General features: G+C 43.5%; 1 protein-coding gene across 2 annotated transcripts; it reads right to left on the bottom strand.

The window, feature by feature from the left end:
* Nucleotides 1–2,244: 2,244 nt before the first annotated feature.
* LOC100583757 (glutathione S-transferase A3) lies at nt 2,245–12,738 on the bottom strand. 2 transcript variants are annotated; one of them, XM_003254148.4, is made up of 7 exons: nt 12,657–12,738; nt 11,142–11,249; nt 9,070–9,121; nt 7,740–7,872; nt 5,368–5,509; nt 3,426–3,557; nt 2,252–2,527 (listed from the first exon to the last, which is right to left on the bottom strand). In XM_003254148.4, exons 2-7 carry the CDS (start codon nt 11,226–11,228, stop codon nt 2,405–2,407), a joined length of 669 nt encoding a protein of 222 aa, XP_003254196.1. In that variant the 5' UTR covers nt 11,229–11,249; nt 12,657–12,738; the 3' UTR covers nt 2,252–2,404. The 2 variants fall into 2 exon arrangements, with proteins under 2 accessions (XP_030658194.1, XP_003254196.1); XM_030802334.1 differs by lacking the exon at nt 11,142–11,249 and having other exon boundaries at nt 2,245–2,527; nt 12,657–12,708.
* Nucleotides 12,739–24,357: the final 11,619 nt, after the last annotated feature.

The following is a 24,357-nucleotide window of genomic DNA, read 5'->3' as shown; positions in this document are numbered from 1 at the left end:
TCGTATTTACTTGGGTGTCTTGTATTTTATCTGCCAAATCTAGCCACCCTATTTGCATTCTTTTTCCTCTCTGCATCACTCAGGTTACCATTCCTGACCTCTGGGTCTTTGTACATGGTAATTGTCCTGACTGGAATGCACTACTTTCACCTACTATGGTATTTTCGCTACTGTGTCTTCTTTCCCTTCACTGTTTTGACATGATGTATTCAATATCAGCTTCCCCACTAGACCCTGAGCTCCTGAGGGGAAAGCCTTCTTCTTGTTTGATTCCAGTCCTCATTGTCTGGCACAAAACCTGGTCATCATAGGAGCTCCTAAAATAAGATAGTTTTTAAATTTACATGGAGGAATTCTAGCAAATACAAAAGTAGACAGAATAATATAACAAAGTTGAAAGTACCCATGACCTGGATTCACCAATTGACAAAAGCCTTTCTTCGTCTACACCATGCAGTGGGTTATGTTGGCCCCCACAGAAGATAGGTCCATATCCAAACCCCTGGATCCTGTAAATGTGACCTTATTTGGAAAAAAGCTCTTTGCAGATGAAGTTAAGGAACTTGAGATGAGACCATCCTGGTATATTTAAATAGGCCCTAAATCCAATGAGAAGTGTACCCACAACAGAGAAGACACAGACACAAAGAGGGTGAGGTGCTGGAAGCCCCATGCAGAAAGTACAGTGATGTGGCCAAGATCCAAGGAAGTCCAGAAATGCCAAGAGCCCCCAGAAGCTGTAAGAGGCAGGGAAGGATTGTCCCCTAGCGCTTCCAGGGGAGTGTGGGCCTCACAACTTGACTTCAGACTTCTGGCCTTCAGAATTTCTGTTGTTTCAAGCCACCTTGTTTGTAGGAATCTGTGACAGAAGCCACAAGAAAACAGTACAAACTTCCACTTACTCCCCCCACTACCAAGGGATTCTTTTGAAGCAAATTCCAGACAGCATATCATTTCTTCTGTACATACTAGTATTTATCTCTAGAAAGGAAGGACTACCTGTTGAAACATAATCACACTACTCTCTTATCATATTAAAATTCTAGTAATTCCTTAGTTTCATCAAAGCTTCAGCATTCTAGTTCAAGTAAATGTCCCATACCCGCGCTCACAGCACAGGGGAGCAGACACAGTGGCCCTCAGGTGTTATTAAGGGTCAATGGGGCTCTGAGGAGGGCACAGAGAACAGCCCAATGCTCCTGAGAAGCAACGGGGTAGACTTAATTGTGGCCACTGGGAAGGAGCTTGCCAGGCAGGGCTAGCAAATGCACCCAGGCAGGAAGACAAGAGGCCCCACCATGCTCAGAGGGTAAATTGGGCTGAAGATCAGGGAGTGAGGATGGGTGTGGGGATGCATTTTATATGCAGTCAGGACTCACTGAAGAATTCTGTGATGTTCAGATTTGCATTTCAGAAAAACTACTCTGGTTGTAAGTGGGGAAGAGACTAGAGCAAAGTGAAGCTGCAGGTAGGAAGCTTGTGTGTCCGTCTGCTCTCTCACCCACCTCTGCCAACTGTGGGGAAGCTCCCTCTAAGAGGAGAACTCAAATTGCAGAAGACCAGGTGTCCTAAGGGAGATTAACATTATAGGCCCAGTAGGGGCTGAAACTAGAAAGCACTCCTAATCTAAGCATTCTGCCACAATGACACACCAGGGAAAAATGATTTTGCATATAGTTATTTGTATGTAATTCACATATGCCATTTGTATCTTGCCAGTCCAGGCCTGAGTGGCACTGAGGGAAGTGGGGGAAGGTTCATGCCCAGGATCCCACAGAACCTTAAGGAGCAGAGTGAGGATGAGCCAGTAGCACACGCACTGTAAGGGACAACAGGGTGGCCTGAGAGCAGAGGATGGGTCTGTTTGCTCTTCAATATTTCCTCACCTAGAAAACTGAGGGATCCACGGCAGAGAGAATCGTTGTTTTGAAAATGCAGGAGAAAGAACGCTTTTATCAGAAATAAAATGACTGTCCAGGAAAAGAAGAAAATGGCTTTATGCCATTACCCAGAATGGTAACTCTTCTCCCGTGCATACCTGAAAATATCAGGAGCGCATTTCTACATTGACATTTTAATAGATTGTATGACAAATGTTACAGGATAATTCTTGGTGAAAGTCAAACCATATAACCTACATTTCCCATTTTTACTAAATTTTTAATTTCAAGAAAGAGACAGGTTAGGAGGAGATTAGAAATCTGAATTCATATCAGATCCTAATGAAAAGGCTTAAATTTTAACTAAGTTGGCAAATAGGCGTTTTTATTATTTAATTAGCATATAATTGGAAAGGGTTCATTAGCTTTACAACAGGCACAATCAACACTTAAGTAAAGCATTTCATTGTTGCAAAACTTTAGAATATTGGTCTTGCATGTTCTTGACCTCCATGGCTGCTTTATTAAAACCTGAAAATCTTTCTGGCTTCTTCTAAAGCTTTTGCATCTGCAGGAGGCTTCCTTGGGCTGCCAGGCTGTAGAAACTTCTTCACCGTGGGCAGGTTGCTGATTCTGGTTTTCAGTGCCTGTAATTCACAAAGCACAGCCTCAGAGTGAAGCCAAGGCCTGTCACCACCATTAATACCACCCAGGGAATCTGACCCCTCCTGCAAAAGACCAAGCAAGGCTGCTCCATCAGCACCAGCATGGAGGCAGAAACAGACGCTCAGTGAGAAATGAAGATAAGAGGAATAACATGTAGCTCACTTTATTTTCCCCAAAGATGTCTTAAAGTTTTAATCAGTTCGGTCATCCCTATCTTTCTCCTTACATATTAATCCCATAGATTAGTGACTCTTGTATAAGACAAGAAAAAATAATGTGCCCGTGAGATATCAACACAGGTCAGTCTCTAAGCAGAAGTGAAAATATGGAGAAATGAGTTGGAAAGGAAAATGTTATAGAAAATATTAAATTCAAACCATGGGACCACGTTTTCTCAGTGAGAGATACAGGGTTGGGGGCAGTGTGTTGGGTGAGCTGTGCACAGAGGAACACAATTATCTGACAGCTCCTGCTGGCCACCCTGGCCAGAGCCTAAGGAAGGAACCAAATGGAAAGGGCCCTGCTCAGACCAACTCAGTGTGGGAACACAAGGACAGTCCTGGGATAAAAGGAATCACAGAACTCAGGAACAGACCACAGAGGAATGGGGGAGGGAGGAAGATGCTGGGCCCTGGGTCCTTTCCATGATAAAAGGCAAAATAATTTTCATGGGGTGGCATGCACCACAAATTTCCTTTCCAGAACCAGAGTCTTTTTCATGCCTCAGAATTGGGGTCTGGAAGCTCATTTTGGAGACCTGGGGGTAGTGAAGGCCTGAAAAAGGCTGGGGTCAGAACATGGCCAGTCCAAGGGCCCAGATACTAGATCCCAAGATGGGACATGTGGGGCTGCCTCTCTAAGGGCTGTGAAATGGGTCACCTTCAGCAGAGGGAAGCTGGAGATAAGGCTGGAGTCAAACTCTTCCACATAGTAGAGAAGTTCCACCAGGCTAATGTCAGCCCGGCTCAGCTTGTTGCCAACAAGGTAGTCTTGTCCATGGCTCTGTAACACCTGGAGAATTTGAGGAATCAGATCAGGAACACATGCGCACCCAGGCTGGGGCCTCTGCTTCTCCCTGAGTCTTTCCAGCCTGACATTCCCACCAGTGTTGCCTAACTGGATGGTGTGAAGGTCCAGGCCTCTGTTTATGTTCCCTGATTGAGTGAGGGAGCAAGAATGTGGCTCTGCTCACTCCTCGGTTGCAGCTCAGGCTCCCATTTTGTCTTCTCATTCCACATCACTGTGGCATCCACACCATCCACCTGCTTGCATTTTCCACATGGGCCAGGGGTTTAGCACCTGCTACTGCATGTTTTGTCTGCCCCAGACCCTACAGCGTGTAGCCTTGACATTCAGGATGTGGCTCTACAATCTGCTCTCTCCCTCCCCAGTCTCCCTGGGGCAGCGACTTCACCTTCATGACAGCACTCTTCCTCCAGGAGTAGACTATTTCAGAGTCTTCATTTCTCCATATGTTCTATAGACTCAACAGCAACCTCTAGTGTGATTCAGAGCCTTCCACAGCTCACGTTGGACTTGCAAACATAAAATTTTGTTGAATAGAGAATTCTATATTGGGGTCTAGTAAATTGAAATTTTGCTGGAAAATTATAACTTGGGTATAAGTGGCATCATTGTTCCTCCAAGTCTATCTTCATAAAATGCCTTGTCTGTTTTCCTCATTTCCTGCTCTGTCTCCCTAGGATCTGAAGTAAACCTGGGTTGTTGAAGTTTCAGTGACGCAAAAAGAATAGCACTTGAACATAAAATTTTCTTTTTAATTGTCAGCAAGGCAAGGTACTTCTATATAGAAGGGTGCGCCCTCACAGATGGAACAATGGTGAGCGCACACTTGGACAAAGGAGGGGAAGGGTTTCTTATCCCTGACGCACGTGGCCCATGCTGCTGTGTCATTCCCCTATTGCTAAGGTTAGACCGCACAGACTAAACTAATTCTGATTGGCTAATTTAAAAAGAATGACGGGGTGAGTGCTTTGGCGGGAGTCAGGGCAGAGTGGGTAGCAGGTAATCGGAATGAGTTAGGATGGAGCAGGTGATCGGAATGAGTTAGGGTGGCGTAGGTAATCGAAAAGATTGCTTTACGAGGTAGTTACGTTTAAAAGTAGAAGGCAAAGAATTGAATATACTGACTTATTAATTCTTTGAAAAGAAATTTAGAACTCATATCTAACAGAGTGAACTTGAATTCATCATCTTTCTTGCAATATCGGCTCTGACTCCTAACCTGCACTGTTATAATCTGCAAGCTGAAATGTCTAGGAGTGAACTGCACTGACATCTGCAATTTACTTTAAAATGCGTTTTAAAAAATCTTGCTCTCCACCCCACTGTCACTATCCTTTGAAGAAATATCCATCTCTGAAACACTACAATATTCTCTGGTTGGGAAATTGGTCTCCTGTCTTCCTACACAGGGTGCCAGAATAGTTTCTAATGGATCGCTTTCATCACGTTCATCTTCAGACCAAGCCTGTGTTCCACAGACTCAACAGCAACCTCTAGTGTGGTTCAGAGACTTCCACAGCTCATGTTCTACTTATGAACATAAAATTGTTGAATAGAGAATTCTATACTGGGGTCTGGTAAATTGAAATTTTGCTGGAAAATTATAACTTGGGGATAAGTGATATCATTGTTCCTCTAAGTCAATTTTCATAAAATGCCTTGAGAGTCAGAGATCTGAACTGGTGTTCAGGAAGTCTCACTGAAAGTGAAGGTCAGTGCCCCAGGAATGCCCAGCCACTATTTTTCCACTGGTCTCTAAACTCAGTGCCCCAAAATGCTGAACAGCTTCACCTACTTTTTCAAAGGCAGGGAAATAGCGACTTTTTATTTTCTCTTTGATCAAGGCAATCTTGGCATCTTTTTCCTCAGGTCGACATAAGGGCAGAAGAAGGATCATTTCATTCAAATCTGCCATACCTTCTGTATACACATCAATTCTGAAAGACAAAAACAGCCAAAGCATCAAACGCCTCTTGCCTTAGATTTTGTAGGTTTATAAAAACCTAAGAGAATAGAGGGTCAGATGGTGGCAAAGTAATTCATCTCCAGTGGGTGCCTTTTATATTCTAGTCATTATGCTCTGATTTGTGCATGTATGTTGACATTTCCTTCTTTCTTTCTTTTTCTTTTCTTTTTTTTTTTTTTTTTGAGATGGAGTTTCCCTCATTCTTCCAAGCCAGAGTGAAGTTACACAATCTTGGCTCACTGCAACCTTCGCCTCCAGGGTTCAAGTGATTCTCCTGCCTCAGCCTCCAGAGTAGCTGGAATTACAGACGCCTGCCAATACGCCCAGATAATTTTTGTATTTTTAGTAGAGATAGGGTTTCACCACGTTGGCCAGGCTGGTCTCGAACCCCTGACCTCACGTGATCCACCCGCCTCGGCCTCCCAAAGTGCTAGGATTATAGGCGTGAGCCACCATGCCTGGCTGCCTTTTATTTCTTAAAACAACTTATCGAGGTAGATATATCTCTAAAATCTTTGTTATGCACATGACCAAATACAGGTACAAAGAGCATCAGTGACCTGTCTACAGTCACAGTCATGAGAGAAATTGGTGGAATCACTGCCAGTACCCACTGATGCTGTGCCAGCATTTATCATCTCTATTGTGGTTTGTTCTGTGCATAAACTTCGTGTGAGTCAAATGGCCAAAGACTTGCCTCCTAAGTAATCCCAAGAGAGTCCCTGGCACAGCCATCTCCGTCATGTTCCTTGTCCTGTCTCATCATTTTACATCTCCCAGGCCCACTTCTATGCCCAATATTAGCAGTTTTTCCAGTTACTGCCATGAAACATAATTCTATAGCCCTATCCATGTAAAGATTCGCTTCCTTGGTGAAATTCTATACACAGTTACAGCCAGGATATATTTTAGGAGACCTTTTTTTCTTTTGTGTTTAACTGGGTTTTCCACAGTACTTTTTAAAACAACAGTTTCATTGATGTATAGTCACATATGATAGTTGTCACCCATTAAATTATACTATTCAGTCACTTTTAGTACATTTACAGAATTCTGCAAATATCATCATACTCTAATTCTAGAATATTTTTATCACCCTAATAAGGACATCTGTACCCATTGAGTATTCATTTTCCCCAAACCCCAAACCCTTTAGCTTCAGGCAACCACTAGTCTACTTGCTGCCTTTATGGGTTTGAATATTCTAGACATTTCATACACACAATCCTAAAATATGTAGCCTTCTGTGTCTAATTTATTTTATGTAACATGTCTTTAAGGCTCAACTTTCTTGTAGCATGCATCAATACTTCATTTCTTTTCATGACTAAATATTGTTCCATTGCATGGCTAAGGCACACTTTGTTCCTCCATTTATTGGTTGATGGATATTTGGGTTGTTTCTACATTTTGAATACCATGAAAACTGCTGTTATTTGCACTGTACATTTATGTACAAGATTTGGTGTGGAAGTATTTTGATTCTTTTGGTATATACCTAGTAGAGGAATTGCTGGGTCATTGGTAACTCTACACTAAACTTTTTGAAGAACTGCCAACAGTTTCACATAGGATGTTATTTAGAATCAGGCAGCCCAATTGCAACAGTGAGGAGACCCCATGGCTTTGCTGGTATTCGATAAATCTAGCTGCTTCAGCCTTGAATCAATGTTTCAAGGTAACCCCAGAGTTCTGGGTGCGAGCCTCTACTAGCCCTGCTCAAGTGGACCAGTCCATATAATTGGCTGGTAACTTGGGTTCCTGGTCATCATTCTTGGAATTACTGGGACCTGAGATTCAGCTTCTTTGCAGTCTTCCCTCCCCAGGCCTTCATCTACAGAATCTCAAACATTCTATGCCTGTCCTAAGCTGTTGGCTGGAGTCCAGCCTCTGAAGGCCTGAGCACCTGGAATCATGATTCCCCATCCTCCTCAGTTCATGGTTCATCAGTGTTTGGAAACCTCTGTCAGGGTGCTGGATCCATGGACTGCATCCTCTTCTAGAATCACCCTTGCCTGAACCCTCCCCATGTTCACTGTTCCCTCATCTCCATGGGACTTTGCAATACTGGACCTCAGCGTACACGCCCAAGACCCAGCCTGCTGCTGGTCATGATGCCCTGCCATGGTCCCACTCACTCAAGGAAGGACCTAAATCACTCTGTGTTCTCTGTTGATGGAAGAACAGAAAAGATACCATACAGGGCTCTCTCCTTTATGTCTTTCCCATAGAGGTTGTATTTGCTGGCAACGTAGTTGAGAATGGCTCTGGTCTGTACCAGCTTCATCCCATCAATCTCAACCATTGGTACTTGCTGGAACATCAAACTCCCATCTTTAGAAAGAAGGAAAAAAAAAAGCAGCATGAAATTTCTATGAATCCCACCATTTCAGGAAGAAAAATGATGGTTGAAATGACTGAGGTTATAAAATGAAAAAGAAATTATTGCCTGTTATCCTCCAAAATGAAATAGTATTTTGATTTTAGCTGCCTGTAGTTCTTTTTCTGAACTGATTCCTTTTACCTTTTAGCCTGTTATTTCATTTATGTTTTTATTCCCCATCCAGGTACATAGTAGGTCCTTTGTATTTTTCTTGCGTTGATTTATCTTCATGATATTTTAGGAAAAAGCTGAGACAGTTTATAACGGGAGTGCCAGAGAGATGTCATTTAAAACGAGAACTTCCCAGGGTAAGTCTCGTGGTGTTCATGACCTTTAAAGTAGGTTCTGAGACATGATTTTTATGTAGAGGTCCCTTTCTGTGTTCTTCCAAGCCTACAATATTACTACAATATGACCTTATCACATGACCCAAGAAAGAAAACAACTCAAGGTAATGGCCACATCTATTTCTATTCTTTTCGTCTTATTCATGTTCTTGTGTGTCCTTGGATGGGGAAGGCTGTGTGGAATCCTGAGCTGATGACCACAGGTCATTCATGGTGCCCCAAGCATGAAAACAAGCAAAGGGCATTCTCAGGGCACTGGGGATGGTTCCTCTAGCAAATACTCTGAGAGGTCTGGCCTTTTAGCCTGGAGAGAGTTGCCAGACCTGTTCAGGGAGCCACATCCCTTCCACTTTAACCACTTTCTCCCTCTCCACCACCACAACTACCACCCTACACACACATAGGCATCGCCTGGTGTTAAAATCTTCAACTGTGGCTGGGCGTGGTGGCTCACGCCTGTAATCCCAGTACTTTGGGAGGCCGAGGCGGGTGGATCACGAGGTCAGGAGATTGAGACCATCCTGGCTAACATGGTGAAAGCCCGTCTCTACTAAAAATACAAAAAAAAAACTAGCCTGGTGTAGTGTCAGGCACCTGTAGTCCCAGCTACTTGGGAGGCTGAAGCAAGAGAATGGCGTGAACCCGGGAGGCAGAGCTTGCAGTAAGCCGAGATCGCACCACTGCACTCCAGCCTGGGCGACACAGCGAGACTCCATCTCAAAAAAAAAAAAAAAATCAATCTTCAACTGTACCTTTTCTACTAGATACCCTCATCAGAGGCACTTAGAGACTTGATCTTACCATTTCTTAACTTTTCCAAATCTTCTGCAGATTCTATAAATTTCTCTTCAAACTGGAAGCAGAAACAGTAAATGGGTTCTTGTTAGTTCGTCCCATAGCATTATAGACTTGTGACCTTGAATGGCCCCCATCTGGTACATAATTTGGAGAACATAAGATTTCTTAGTTTGGCAGGGGACACAGAAGAAGCTGGTCATGGCCGCTTGGAAATTTAGATTAGATTCCTCAAGAAATAGGCATGGGTCAGACCATGCTCATGCTCATGGGTCTGACCATGGGTCAGAACTGCTCAATCTTCTTTTTTATTTTTATTTTTTTTTGAGACAGAGTCTTACTTTGTTGCCCAGGCTTAAGTACAGTGGTGTGATCACGGCTCATTGCAGCCTTCATCTACCAGGCCCAAGTAACCCTCCCACCTCAGCCACCTGAGTAGCTAGGACTATAGGCATGCACCATCACATCCAGCTAATTTTTTATTTCTATTTTGTAGTGCTGGGGTCTCGCTGTGTTGCCTAGACTCATCTTGAACTCCTGGGCTCAAGCAATCCTCCCCTATCAACCTCCCAAAGTGCTGGGATTAAAGGTGTGACCCACTGCTCCTGGCCTGCTCCGTCTTTTAGTTCACTTCACCTCCCCACGATCTCACAAATGTCCATGATTAGGGAGGGAACGTCACTGGAGAGAAGGCACTGAGCTGCAGAGCTGATGTCTGGATGACAGTGAAACAGGGTATTCATTTGTACACAGAAAACAACCTGGAATGGCAGTGTGAGGATTTCTTCTGTGCTTATTTCCTCATAGGTTTGAGAAAGGGTGAGGCTAAAGTCCCAAGCCCTCGTGAAGCAATGGAGAAAGTGCCGTCCCAAGGTTCAGGTCCACACGGCGCTTTGAGGCTGAAGGGGCACCCTAGAAGTTCCCTTCACAGGACGCCACCTCACCTGAAACCCTCCGTTTCTGCTGCCACCCGAGGGACAACATCTTCTCAGTTTTTCCATTACTTACTCTGGAGGAAAACCCTCAGGCAGTTACTGACGAACTCTGGTCTGGACTGGGAAGTGTTTTTCTCAGTGACACCTCTAGAGGGCAGCACTTAGCGGAGTCCCACAGACACCTGCCAGCATCTCCTACTCAAACACTGGGAGGATGGCCTGGTAACACTGGGGAAGGCTTGGGTGTTCTGGAAGCCCCCACCCCTGATTTTAACCACGTGTTTTCTTATCTGAGTCCTCTTAGACATGTAGTCTGCCTTAGGGCAAGAATTGTGTCTACCTTGCTCACTGCCAATCCTCAGGACAGAACCTGGCACTTAAAAGGTGCACAACAAAATAACCACTGACTGAATATACTCAGCCTTTAACAGGCAGTTTGTTACAATCCACTCCCTCCCTGACCTCATTGTGGTTGATAGTTTATGTTTAATGACATTTAGTTTCCATGTATTTAGCATTTTATTGTATAAATTTCTCATATATATAAAAAATACACATAAAATACAACAGTCCTCTTTGTTTCAATCATCCAGCTGCAATAATCACCAACCCAAGCCAGTCTTTCATTTGTATGCCCAGCTTCTCTCCTCCTCTGTCATAATATGAAACAAATCTGAGGTATCATATTATCTCATCCTAAATACTTCAGTGTGTATCTCTGAAACATAACAGAAACATCATACCTAACATCACAAAATCACACTAAAAAATTTAACAATAATTATTTAATATTATCTAATATTCAATCAATATTCAGGTTCCTAATTGTTATGTGTCATAAGTTATATTTTATAGTTTGTTTAAATCCTAATGCAAATAAGATCCACTCATTGTGATTAGTTGATGATTCTTTTCAAAATATATTTTAATTGTTCATGTGTTCTTTTTCATGTGCTCTTTGATGGACAGATTTTTAAAATTTCATTTGGTAAAATTTGTCCATTTTTAAAAAAATAACTGGGGATGTTTTTATTTGAGGCCAAAATATTCACAGGTCATCTAGTATGGAAGTCTCTTGGCTTATTAAAATATTTTGATACAATCAATTAGGTCCAACTTAAGATGACCTAACTCAGAACATACCTCCACTCCAGCTGCAGCCAAGAGCCACCGGATGGGCTCCATTCTGCCCCGACCGTTGAAGTAGTGAAGCTTGGGCTTCCCTGCCATGGTAACAGTCTCTTGGTTTCTCTAAAATGAATGAATGAATGCATGAATGGATGAATGAATGAGTCTAGAGAAGCAAAATGCACACTAGTATATGTACGGTTGGACAGCAGGAGTGTCTTCCTTCTTCATAGCAGGCTTGTTTCCACCTGTGAATTCTGTTTGCACTAGACAGATCCAACACCAAGGTGACTTCACAGGGTCCCTCTGAGATTCTGAGGCTTTCCTGTGTAAGACCTTTGTTTTCATTTATTTATTTTTATGTTGGTAATTATTCCAGGCACTACTGACTTGCATTATGTTCCAACCTACTTGGTGACTTCATGTGCCTTATAAAAACTATATGTTCTATTGATATATCTAGTTCTCCCCTCAAGACTTCCCAAATTATCGAGCTAGAAGGGATCTAGCTAGCCCTTCCTCCAGGTTTGTAATGAATACGTTGAACCCCAAAGAAAGTATGTGCAATTTGCCAACTTGCTAGTTAGTGTCAAAGTCTGGATTAGAACCTAGGTCTTCTGACATTCAGACTAGTTTCTTCCTGTTATGCCTTATTATTGAATATATACACCCTGCAGAAGTTACCATTTTTATGTCCCCACCCCTCAAACTATGAGCTCCCAGGAAGCAGAGAAGTTGTCATAGTCTTTAAGCACAGTGTAGTGCATTGCTCAAAGTTCACTCCGTGCTTCATAGGATATAACATGGCTCGATATCTCAAGAGCACTTTTTTTTTTTTTTTTTTTTTTTTTTTTGCCATTTGCCTCATAGGGCTCGCTGTTTTAGAATACAGTAGTATAGAGTAATTAAAAAACAAACTAGGGCTGGGCATGGTGGCTCATACTTATAATCCCAGCATTTCAGAAGGCTGAGGAGGGAAGATTGCTTGAGCTCAGGAGTTCAGGACTGGCCTGGACAATTAAATAAAGTCTCTATTAAAAAAAAAAATTAGCCAGGATTGGTGTTCCACACCTGTAGTCCCAGATACTTGGGAGGCTGAGGCAGGAAGATCACTTGAGCCCAAGATGTTCAGGCTGCAGTGAAACATGGTCACATCACTGCATTCCAGCCTGGGTGACAGAATGAGACTGTCTCAAAACAAACAAACAAAAAGCTCTGAAGAAAACCAAGCTAGGATAATGGCAATAAAATAACCAATCCTAATTATGAAACCCACCAATCTGCTGTTTAAGAAGAATTAACAAAGCAACCAAACTCTCCCACACAGTCGAAACATCATGACTACACACACACAAATTTTTTTTAATTGGATAAGTGCTTTGGCAGGGTAGCCCAGGGTAATGTTTAATTTGGCAAATAGAAAGAACTTGCATATAGAAGGAATGTGAATGTTCTAACACATTTAAATTTGTTTTTCTTAGTGAAGTAGACATGAGAACATTTATGAAGATGTTTAAGGTCAATACTAACCTGATTAAAGTCCAGTTGGTCTCCGCTCAGCTTCTCAAGGCCACCTCCTGATGTGTATGTTAGCTGTTTTAATACTATGACAACCCCTGCCTTCTGAAGGGAGTGGAGTCTAGTTGGGAGCGGCCACTCCCACACCACTTTAGTCTCCAGAGTTCCGTGCTCTGCTAGGAAGAAAATGACAGCAGTTAATTTCAAGGCTATCCATAAATTCACAACAAGATTTCATATCTATTTGGCTGCCTCAGAAGGTCACTGGGGACCAGTATCCTGTGAACACTGCTTAAGGAGGATCTTGTTAAATAGGCTGCAGATTTATGACAGATGAGAAGACATTGTGGGGAGAGGAGGAAAGTGTCATAGGAGAGTCATAGGAGATGTCAGGAAAGGGGACTTGATAAAGAGCATAGGGAGATTGACTTCTAAATTCATTTAAAAACACTAAATTACAAATAATGTCACAAAGTTTTATAGGCCCAAAGAATCTGGCTGAGTTGTCCTTGCCCTGGGCAGACAAAAGACCTAGCTGCATTCCCTGAGGTCATTTGCAGATTTTTCTCTGTGACTTACGAGTCAGCCTTTCTCCCTAGCCCAAGGCTCTGCATGCTGTTTCTTCTATTTGGAGCACTCTTTTCTCCCCTGCTCCCAGACATCCTGTGCTTCCTCTATCACATCACTCGTTCTACATCCTGTGCATCATGTCTGCTTTCCCCCTGTTGACTGTGAGCTCCTTGAGGGAGGGCCTCAAGTCCTGGTGGTTAGCCAAGTCCCCATGGCTAACCACAGTGCCTGGCATGTAGAAAGGGCTTAATACATGTATATGTAATTTCTACTTTTCTAAAGGAAATTGTCTGACGTACATAAACCTAGAAAGAACACTACAAAGCCTTGATGTACCCATCACCTTGCTTCAAAAATTATTGACAATATTTGAAGCAAATCTCAGACTTAGTTTTTTTCCTCTATAATCTAATGTGTATTTTTTAGACTTGGGGAGGGGAATTATTTATGTAACAGAAAAATTGCAAAACTAGTACAAGTTTCTCAAATACCCCCTCACCCAGCGTCCTTTAATGTTAACATCTTATGTAACCATAGTACAATGATCGAAACCAGGAATTTAACATTGATACACTATTGACTAAACTCCAGGCCTTACTTGAATTTCACCAGTTTTTCAATCAGTATCTTTTTTCTAGCCCAGGATCCCATCCAGGACCCCAGCACAGCATTTCGTTGTCACATCTCCTTAGTTACCTCCAAACTGTGGCAGTTCCTCAGTCTTTTCTTGTCTTTCATGATGGTCGCATTTTTGAAGAGTAATGGTCAATTATTTTGTGGAATGTACCTCAATTTGGGTCTATCTGATGTTTTCTCATGACTCGATTGATGACATACATTTTTTGCAAAATGTCACAGCAGTTGTTCCAGTCTCAGCTTATCATTTCCACCCATAATTTCATATCGGAGACATGGTATGTCTTATTAATTGTGATCTTAACCTTAATCCCTTGATTAAAGTAGCACCTGCCAGGTTCATCAACTGTAATATTACTATCTATCCCTTTGGAATTCATAAACATCTTGTGGAAGATACTTTGTGACTATAAAAATATTCAGTTTCAAAATAAGCTTCTACTCACTAACTTTAGCATCCATTATGGATCTTGCCTGCAGCAAATACTATTATAGTGTTTGTCTAATAGTGACTTTCTATTTCCCTCATTCCATATACATTTAATAATTGGAATTCTTCTGTAAAGAAAAGCTGTCTCTTCTCCTTTATTTATCCTTCCATTCATTCAATTATTTTCTTAGTACAGATTTATAGATATTTTATTCTAAAGGTTACAATCAAATACCATCAGTATCTATTTTATTGCTCAAATTGATCCAGCTTTAGCCTGTAGGAGCTCCTTCAGATTGGCTTCTGTGTCTTTTATGACAAACCTCCTCTCTTATTGTGAGCATTTCCAGATACTTTCTGTGCCAAAGATGTTCCAGGCTTATCTCGTCTTGTCTGTGCCCCAGCCTTGAAGTCAACCATTTCTCCAAAGATCCTTGTTTCCTTTTATTGGGGAAGGTATTTGAAAACTAGGATCTCGGAATTATGTGTACTCATTGCTTCTGGGTTTTCAATGCTTCTAGGCTCTCCCCAGTGGGAAATATATGTAGGTATATTAACCCACACATACAGACACTTCTGTATGTATTTATATAGCTATCTGTATAAATATGATAAAAAAAAACCATGAGTTCATACAGATACCTACTATTTCAATTCAATAGATTCATTTAGCTGTCTCCTTTCCTTATTTCTAATCTCTCTGACAAGTGAGAAATCTGGCTATGATTATCTAAAATATACAATATTTGTATATTTGTTTAATCCTAGTACATGTAAAATAGTTGCAGAATTGCCAATGCATACCTCTGTGAAAAACAAATCTACTAACAAGAGTACAGTATTTTTCTTTCCTTCTTTTTTTTTTTTTTTTTTTGGTCTTAAGCCTTACAATATCCAGTCAAAATGCGGTTTTCTATGGTTATTTAGGTCAGTTCTTTCCCCCCCCCACCTCCTTCAGTTTGGTAATCTATTCATTTGAAACGCTGTTAGGTTGTTAGTGTTTGTATATTCCACTTTGCGGTTTCCTTACCTCCTGGTTGGTTTTAATTAATTACTTAGTTTTCTGGTATGCAAAACTTTACCATGATTCTAAGAGCCAGAGTTATATGAAAAAGTGTCTTTGGAGACACTGTCTCTCTCTGTCCCTAATTCCCCATTCCTAGTCCCTCTTTTTCCCACCCCTTTCTCACTCATCCCCCTGTTGATGACAAATCTCACAAATTTCTAACTTTACCCTTTTGTTTTTCTTTTGCTCAAGTATATATTTTCTTACAACCCCTTCTTTCTTACATAAAGGGCAGCATACCATAATACTCTTTTGCTCTTTGTTTTGTGTGGTTGTTGGTTCCCCCACCCTTCACTTAATGATAGGTCCTAGAAATCACCTCCATCTAAGTTCATAGATGTCTTCCTTTATTTGCTACAGCTGCAAAATACCCCATTGTATGAATGCATCATAGTTTATGTAAGCACTCTTTATTTATTTATTCATTTCTTTGAAACAGAGTCTCACTCTGTCACCCAGGCTGGAGTCCAGTGGCATGATCTCGGCTGTCTGCAACCTCTGCCTCCCAGATTCAAGCGATTCTTCTGCCTCAGCCTCCCAAGTAGCTGGGACTATGGACTACACGTGCGCACCACCACGTCTGGCTAATTTTTGTATTTTTATTAGAGACAGGGTTTCACCATATTTGGCCAGGCTGGTCTTGAACTCCTGAGCTCATGATCTGCCCACCTCGGCCTCCCAAAGTGCTGGGATTACAGGTGTGAGCCACCGTGCCTGGCCTGCAGGCACCCTTATATGTGTGGACATTTAGGTTGTTTCTAATGTTTTGGAATTACAAACAATGCTGCAATGAATAACACTGTGCATATGCATTTTAGTATTGCTGGAGGTATACTAGTATGTTTCTTTAAAATGTAAGTGCTTTTTTCTAGACATCACCATTCCATTCTAACACTAGAAGTTTATGTTTCTTAATTTTGTCAAATAACTGCATGCGCATTTCCTCAATTGTCTCATAAAAATTTCTTTGCCATTGGTTTATTTTTATCAGGACCCACGAGGTCCATACATAGCATTTGAGGGACACATGTCAGTATGTTTTGCAGAAATGGATGAGATGCAGAGTAGGGCGGAGGGTGTGGGGATTTGTGAGATCTCAAAGCCCAGGCTCATATCCTCAGTTCCTCAAAATATGTGTGGAGCTGTGCAGGCGTTATTGTTCGTTGGTGGTGCAGGAATGGGGGGACCCAGCAGGCCATGCCCCACACCATGAGGTCACAGGACAATTGTGCAGACACAGTGTCCCTCAGGTGTTATTAGAGGCTCACCAGGACTCTGGAGGGCACAGAGGAGAGGCCAAAGCTCCCGGAAAGCAATGAGATAGGAGTTAGATGTGGCCTTACTATGCCCCTATGTGGCAGGGCTAGCAAATGCACCCAGGCAGGGAGAAAGGAGGCCCTGCTCTTCTCAAGGTGCTCATTGAGCTGGAGATGAGAGAGTGAGGAGGGCCATTCACATCATGGGATGCCCACACAGTAAGATCTCTTCCCTGTATTATTTTAACTGCTTCAGGTACTAAGACTGCTACTGCCGCCACTACGTGTAAACAATGAGGTCAACCCTTTGCCGCTACATCAGTTTCCTTACTCAGATATGCCACAGGTTGCAAGGTCATCCTTTGGACCTGTGTAAGGACTCCTAGAGCTATTCCTGTTTTTTCTGTGACATATAAAGAAAAGTCTTGCCCCGTTGACAAGCTTAACTGGGGCTTGGGTTAGGGCCTTCTTTAGGGCCTGGAAAGCCACTTCTGCTTCAGATGTCCATCTTACTAAATGGGTATTGGCTTTCTGAGTTTTCTTAATTAGTGTATATAATGGCCTGGCTATTTTGCTGTACCTGGGAATCCATATTCGGCAGAAGCCTGTTATGCCAAGGAACCCTCTTAGTTGCTTTAGTGTTTTGGGATAAGGATAAGCCAGTATAGGCTGGATACATTTCTCACTGAGGGCCCTGGTGCCTTTGGATAATTTTAGCCCTAAGTATTTAACCTGCTGTGAGCAAAGTTGAGCCTTTGGTTTGGAAACCTTGTAGCCACAGGTGGCGAGGAAATTTAAGAGCACTTGGGTGGGGCTGGGCACAGTGGCTCACGCCTGTAATCCCATCACTTTGGGAGGCTGAGGCAGGCAGATCACAAGGTCAGGAGATCGAGACCATCCTGGCTAACATGGTGAAAACTCGTCTCTACTAAAAATACAAAAAATTAGCCAGGTGTGGTGGTGGACGCCTGTCGTCCCAGCTACTTGGGAGGCTGAGGCAGGACAATGGCATGAACCTAGGAGGCAGAGGTTGCAGTGACCTGAGATCACGCCACTGCACTCCAGCCTGGTTGACATAGACTCCATCTCAAAAAAAAAAAAAAAAAAGAGTGCTTGGGTGGCTTGATGGCACAAGGTTTCTGAACGGGTGGCTAAAAGTAAATCATCCATGTATTGAAGGACAAGAGTGTCCAGGTATGAGAACTGGCTCAAGTCTTGAGCTAATAGCTGGTCAAATAGATGGGGGCTACCCCTGAACCCTTGGGGTAAAACAGTCCAGGTGAGTTGAGATGTTGGGTTCAAAGGATCTTCAAAGGCAAACAAGAATTGAGAGTCAGGATGTACAGGGATGCAGAAAAAGGCATCCTTAAGGTCCAGGACTGTAAACCACTCTGCTTCCTCTGGTATTTGGGAAAGCAGAGTGTAAGGGTTAGGTACAGCTGGTTATAGAGGGACAACGGCCTCACTGATAATCCTGAGATCTTGCACTAACCTTCGCTGCCCGTTGGGTTTCTGTACTCCTAAAACTGGGTATTGCAGGAGCTACTGCATGGTTTTACTAGGCCTTGGGCTTTTACATCCTTAACAGTCTTTTGGAGTCCTTGTTGGACCTCGGGTCGAAGAGGGTACTGCCTTTGGTAGGGAAAGGAGGCGGAATCCTTTAGTTTAACTTGAACAGGATGGGCATTCTTTGCTCATCCATAGTGTCTTTCTGTTGCCCAGACTTCAGGATTAATTCCTTCCTCAAGCAGGGGACAACAAACAGGTGTTCCTTCTCCTATGTTCAGGTGCATAATGGCCCCTGCTTTTGCTAGAATGTCTCTCCCTGACAAGGGAGTGGGGCTTTCAGTCATCATTAGAAAAGCATGTGAAAAGAGTGAAGTTCCCCAGTCACAATTAGTGGCTGGGAGAAGTATCTAGTGACTGCCTGTCCTAGGACCCCTTGGATAGTGACAGATCTGGAGGACAGTTGTCCGGAACAGGAGAGTAAGACTGAGAAGGCTGCGCCGGTGTCCGGGAGACAGTTAACCTCCTGGCCCTCAGTGGTCACGCATACCTGGGGCTCTGTGAGGGTGATGGCATGGGCTGGCGCTTGCCCTGGGCACCCTCAGTCCTGCTGCTGGATCTTCTGGTTAGTGGCTTCTGACTCAGAGGACCTTCATTCCCTGGGGCAGTAGGCCTTCCAGTGATTCCCTCGACATAAGGGGCATGGACGAGGGGGCAGCTTATTTCTACTTGGACGATCTTCTTTAAAGTGTCCTTGTAGACTGCACTGGAAGCAAGCCCTATTAGGCATTTGATTTGCCCAGCTTTTCCCCTTTCCAGAGCCTCCAAAGTCTGCTTGCCTGAGGGCCATGACTAAAGCGGTGGCCTTTTGTTTATCCCGTTTGTCCCGTTCCGCCTGCTCCTCCTGATCTCTATTATAAAAAACTGAGGTTGCCAAGATCAATAGTGTTTCTAAATTTTGCTCCGGGCCTAAGGCAGACTTTTGAAGTTTCTTTTCTAATGTCTGCAGCTGACTTAAAGGATAAACTTACCATTTAAGATTAGTTGGCCTTCAATAGAGTCAGGTGACAGAGAGGTATGCTTCCTCAATGCCTCCCTTAGTCTCTCCAGAAAGGCGGTAGGATTTTCTTCCTTCCCTGTGTTATAGTGACCATCATTGAATAATTTATAGGCTTCTTCCTAGTTTTCCTTAGTCCTTCTAGCACGCAAGGTAGCAAATGTCTGCGGCACCAATCTCCATGTTCTGATTCTGTGTCCCAGTGGGGGTCTACACTAGGAACTGCCTGCTGGCCTGTGGGGAATTGTTCTCGCCCTCTGTTGTCATCCTATCATTGACCTGACTGAGATACCAGAGATCGCCAAACTCTCGGGCTGCAGTTATGGCAGCACTTCTCTCATTTGGGGTTAGTGTTTGATCTAGCAGTAACATTATTTGTCTCCATGTCAGATCAAAGGATTGTCCTAACCCTTGTAAAACATTAATATAGCCATCAGGGTTATCTGAGAATTTACCTAGGTCTATTTTAATTTGCTTCAAGTCTGAGAGGGGAAAAGGTGCATACACTCTGACTGGGCTGAATTCTCCAGAATACATCTTAGGGGCATTTTTGCCTTGGGGGGAACATTTCCCATCTGAAAAAAGAACATAGGGATGCCAGCACCCCTAGTCATTTTCCATGAGCATTAGTCATAGAGCGTCCTCTATGGTCCTAATGCTTATTCCTTTCCAGGGTGTGTAATCACCCATGGACCTCTGCTTATCGGATTAGTTAAGCTCACTGATGTAGCAGTCCTGCACCTGTTTTCCCACCTTTCTCGACCACAAAGAAAGGGGTCTGGGCTGCTGGATTCTAGTGGTCCTTCGCCAGCGTGCCCAACATTGCCTCTGTGCTCAGGGGTGAGTCCTAGAGCTGGGCTGGGTTCCTGAGTATTTCATAACAACCCAGCTGCCCCATCAAGATGCATTCCCATAAACAACAGTTCTCATGCAAATTCATTTCAGAGAGGGTGTAGGTAACTTTTTGAGTCAGGATTGAGTAAGTACTTGATTCTGTAAGTACTTTAAGGCTTGGCTGAGTGCAAACAGCTTGCATGTTTGAGCAGAACAATTATTAGGCAATTTTTCTAACTCTGCTTCCACAAGAGTCTCCCTGTCAGTTACTGAATACCCATTGTATCCTCAATCACCTGGGAGGAAGCATCTATCTTCCTGTCCTGAAGGGAGTTCCTCCTAGGTCTGGTCGGACCTTCGTATGGTAATTAAGATTTAAATCCCCTGTTAGGAAATCTGCTGGGTTAAGGGAATTATCAGTGGTTGGAGTTATATTACCTTTTTCTAACAGAATAGCCCCACACTTTAAGATTTTTGAGTTAGTAACCTTTTTGCTTTTTTGACTTAGAATAATTCTGAACTGGTGAGGTGTGCTCACAATGAGATTTCCTCTAAAGGTTACTTTTCTACTTTCTTCTGTTAGCAAAGCAGTTGCCGCTACAGATTGAATGCATCCACGGGTTACTGGGTTAAGGATTTTTGATAGGAAAGCTACTGGTTGTCAGTGGTCTCAGTGTTTTCAGGCTACGCCCTTGTTTACACTGACAACAAGGTAGTATTGGAGCGTTATATAGGGTCACAGAGAAGACCTTCAATCATCAATTATAGGTTTTAAATTTACACTGGCTTTTAAAGGAGTAGGGCACACATTTTTTTTTTTTTTTTACTATTTCTATCTTTTTGACTCTGTCTCTCTCTCTCTTCTCCATCTCTCTCTCTCCTCTGTGTCTCTCTCTCCTCCATCTCTCTTTCTCTCCCCTCCATCTCTCTCTCTCTCTCCTTCACTTAGCCATTACAAACTTTGGGCCCTGGGAAGGGTGATGGGGAACAGGTCCCTCATAACTGCCCATGTCAAAAGCTGTATACCTAAATCGGGAGGGACACCAGGGATAAGACTCCCTGGGTTTATAGCCTAGATGCCTAAGGATGCAGCATAGAGCTTCCTTAGACCCCTTTGGAGATACAACTTGCTAGAGGAAATGAAAGTCTGAACCGTTGTACCTAGGAGGCAGGGATCAGAGGAAGTAGATTCAGAGGAAAGGAGAATTTTGGGGCTACTCTTTCAAGAAAGTCGTGGTCAGGACCCAGGACTTATGGGTCAGAAGGAAAGGTAGGGGCGCACACATGGGCGACTGTTGAATAGAGACTTCTGGCTGCACCATGATCTCAACCAGCTAAAGCTGGGAGTTCAGGACGTCAGCTTTCTGCCTCTAGTCAGCCCTCGGCTTCCCCAAGAAAATTGAAAGCGGAAGCTGGTTCTAGGCAGGCGAATGTTCCCAACCCAGAAGGGTTGGGGGTTGTTAGAAAGACCTTCCTTCCCCAGGCATCCTCACACCTGAGTCTGAAGTCCGGCAGCCACACTAATCATTTTTAACTGGCCGACAGGTGCCTGGTATTTTCCTCCAATTCTAAGGAAGGATAGGACAGAATAGCAAGGGAAAGTGTTCCAATATTGCCACTTTGGAGGTCCCATTGGGTCGCCAAATGTTACCGGGGGGTCCTTGCTCCCAGAGCTCCCAAGATGGTGGCGGGCCACTTCCAAGATGGTGGCAGGCCTTGTGTTCTCTGACCTGGGGTTCTTGGCCTCACAGAATCCAAGGAATGGAATCTTGGACCATGTGGTGAGTGTTATAGCTCTATTAGAAGCCATGGGTCACGGAAGAGAACCGTGGAACCCAGTGACTAGTGTTCAGCTTGATTAGGATGAAGCCGGACACTTAGCCGTGCAGGAACAATGGCAAGCCTTTAGCCCAATTGGGAGCGGCAATGGGCGCCTCACTGGATCAGGAGCACAGTGGACACCCCGCCGGATCCAGAGGGACAGAAGTCAGCGGTGGGTCTGCGACAGCGGCAAACAGCAGTGGTGGATGGCGAGCGAAAGCTCAGCTCAAGCCGTAACAAACATGGACCGGAAGAGTGTGCAGTTGCAAGATTTAATAGAGTGAAAACAGAGCTCCCATAAAATGGGAGGGAACCCAACGGGGGTCACCGTTGGGGGCTCGAATGCCTGGGTTTATATCCTAATCATTGTCCCTCTTGCTGTGCTCTCAGGCAATAGATGATTGGCTATTTCTTTACCTCCTGTTTTTGCCTAATTAGCATTTTAGTGAGCGCTCTTTATTACCTGGTTGGTAGAGTGTGAGCTAAGTTGCAAGCCCCATGTTTAAAGGTGGATGTGGTCACCTTCCCAGCTAGGCTTAGGGATTCTTAGTCGGCCTAGGAAATCCAGCTAGTCCTGTCTCTCAGTGACAGGGATCGGAGGACAGCCAGTGTACCTGGATCAAATTCCTTTATATTGACTCACGGTTAAATATAATATAGACAAAAGTGGCATAAATTTAGGCCTGTTAAACAGCTTATTGCAAAAAAGCCTAAAGAAAAAGTATGAGCAGCTTTGCTAGCAGACACAGAGTTAAAAAGGGAGTCCAAGAAACAGCAAGAGAAGCCAGTTTTGCAGGAGCCACCAGAGATACTAGAAATTCTTTTATGTCCCAGCCTATGCCACTTTACCGAGGCCAACAGCCCCCTCAGCAACCAGATTCAGGAGCTAACACGCCCCAGGTCTCACCTCGAAGGGGAGCATGGGAGCCTCGAGAGGCCAAGGAAGGAAGTCAAGATAGTCAAGTGGGCCCGCTCAGATCTGGTCTTGCTGGAGCTATGCAAATGCCTCTCAGGGAGATGTGAGGACCTGTCTATTATAATGACCAGGCCCACATCCGGGGGGGCAACAGACTTTCATCTATCAGCCCTTTTCAACCATTGATCTACTAAACTGGAAACACCCTGAACCTGCCACCTTGCTCCCGGCAGCTAGAGCCCTGTCGAGCATAACTGTGTAGAGGTGTTGGACTCAAGTTTACTCTAGCAGACCTGACCTCCGGGACCAGCCTTGAGCATCAGTAGACTGGGAGCTATACGTGAACGGGAGCAGCTTCATCGACCCACAAGGAGAGACATGTGCAGGATATGTGGTGATAACCCTGGACACTGTCGTTAAGCTGAGCTCATTGCTTTAATTCAGGCCGTAGAACTCAGTGAAGGTAAGACTGTAAACATTTACACTGACTCTTGGTAGGCCTGTTTAACCCTCCAAGTGCATGGAGAATTATATAAAGAAAAGGGCCTGTTAAACTCTAGGAAAAAGAGGAAAAAGACCTAGAAAATGCAATTCAGCTTCAGCGTTTTCAGGGGTACCGAGAGGCACTTCTGCAGAGGCTAAGAGTTAGTAGGAAAAAAAGCAATTAATATAAAAAAGATTTCAGAAGTGCTTCAAGGAGCTGACAAGAGCCTAAGTCAGGTTTAGGAGACTCTATAAAGCATTCTCACTTTACACCCCATTTAACCCCGAGGCTGCTGAAAAATCAGTATACAGTGAATACTTCATTTGTAAAGCAAGCCCAGGGTAACATCAAGCAGAAGCTGCAGGCACGAATACCACCTAGTCTTTAAAAGTGGCCACCAAGGTGTATGTTAACTGTGACCTTAAGTGGCCACCAAGGTGTATGTTAACTGTGGTATGCTGACTGTGATGGACACAGTCATTGTGTCTAATCCATCACTTGATTAACAGACACACACAAAGACAAAAAGACACACACACACGCACACATGCACACATGTACATGTCGAAGAAAGAGTCAGAAAGCAGCCCCTGGTTTTTCATTTTGGTTGAACTCATTTCATTTGTGGGCATCAATGTCTGTCCTTGGAGTCTACAGATAAACCAGACCCTTCAAGGACATCTTTTTGTCTTTTTTGATGTGGATGCCCTGATTAAACTGGAGATGATTTTGGAAATTGCTCATGAAAATTTACTTGGAAGAGGCTTTGCAATTTCATTCCCGGAAGAGGCTGAGGGCTGCACCCCCCTTCACCAGAGGTATTTCCATTATGTCTCTGGGGTATCACCTGATTCGATGAGCTCTGGCTTCCCTTCCAGTCCTGGGGGTCCCCTGTCTGTATGTTTTATACTTCACAGGGCACTTTATCACTACAGAGAGCTACTCTCTATGATGCCTTCTGAGAAGAAAAAATGTAAATAAATTACAGTTTTAAATTCACCCACAAAGACCTGAAAAGAAAACAGAATTAACTAGATTATTGGATTCTTTTGCAATTGTAAAGGGAAATGGGGGTATTTAGAATTCTGGGAAATAGCAGCTACTTTTAAGTGTACATTACAGCTCTATGAACAGGTA

The sequence above is a fragment of the Nomascus leucogenys genome, chromosome 22a (assembly GCF_006542625.1).
Source record: "Nomascus leucogenys isolate Asia chromosome 22a, Asia_NLE_v1, whole genome shotgun sequence".
NCBI classification, from domain to species: Eukaryota; Metazoa; Chordata; class Mammalia; order Primates; family Hylobatidae; genus Nomascus; species Nomascus leucogenys.
The sequence above is the reverse complement of the archived record's forward strand: the minus strand, read 5'-3'. Positions and strand labels throughout refer to the sequence as shown.

What these genes read in the sequence shown, in the direction of transcription:
- LOC100583757 (XM_003254148.4), bottom strand. Translation starts at nt 11,228, where the DNA reads ATGGCAGGGAAGCCCAAGCTTCACTACTTCAACGGTCGGGGCAGAATG. An exon ending in TTTGGAAAAGTTAAGAAATG is followed by an intron (nt 7,873 to 9,069) that starts GTAAGATCAAGT and finishes TTCTTTCTAAAG; the next exon opens with ATGGGAGTTTGATGTTCCAG. An exon ending in ATTTCCCTGCCTTTGAAAAA is followed by an intron (nt 3,558 to 5,367) that starts GTAGGTGAAGCT and finishes CAAATTCTCCAG; the next exon opens with GTGTTACAGAGCCATGGACA.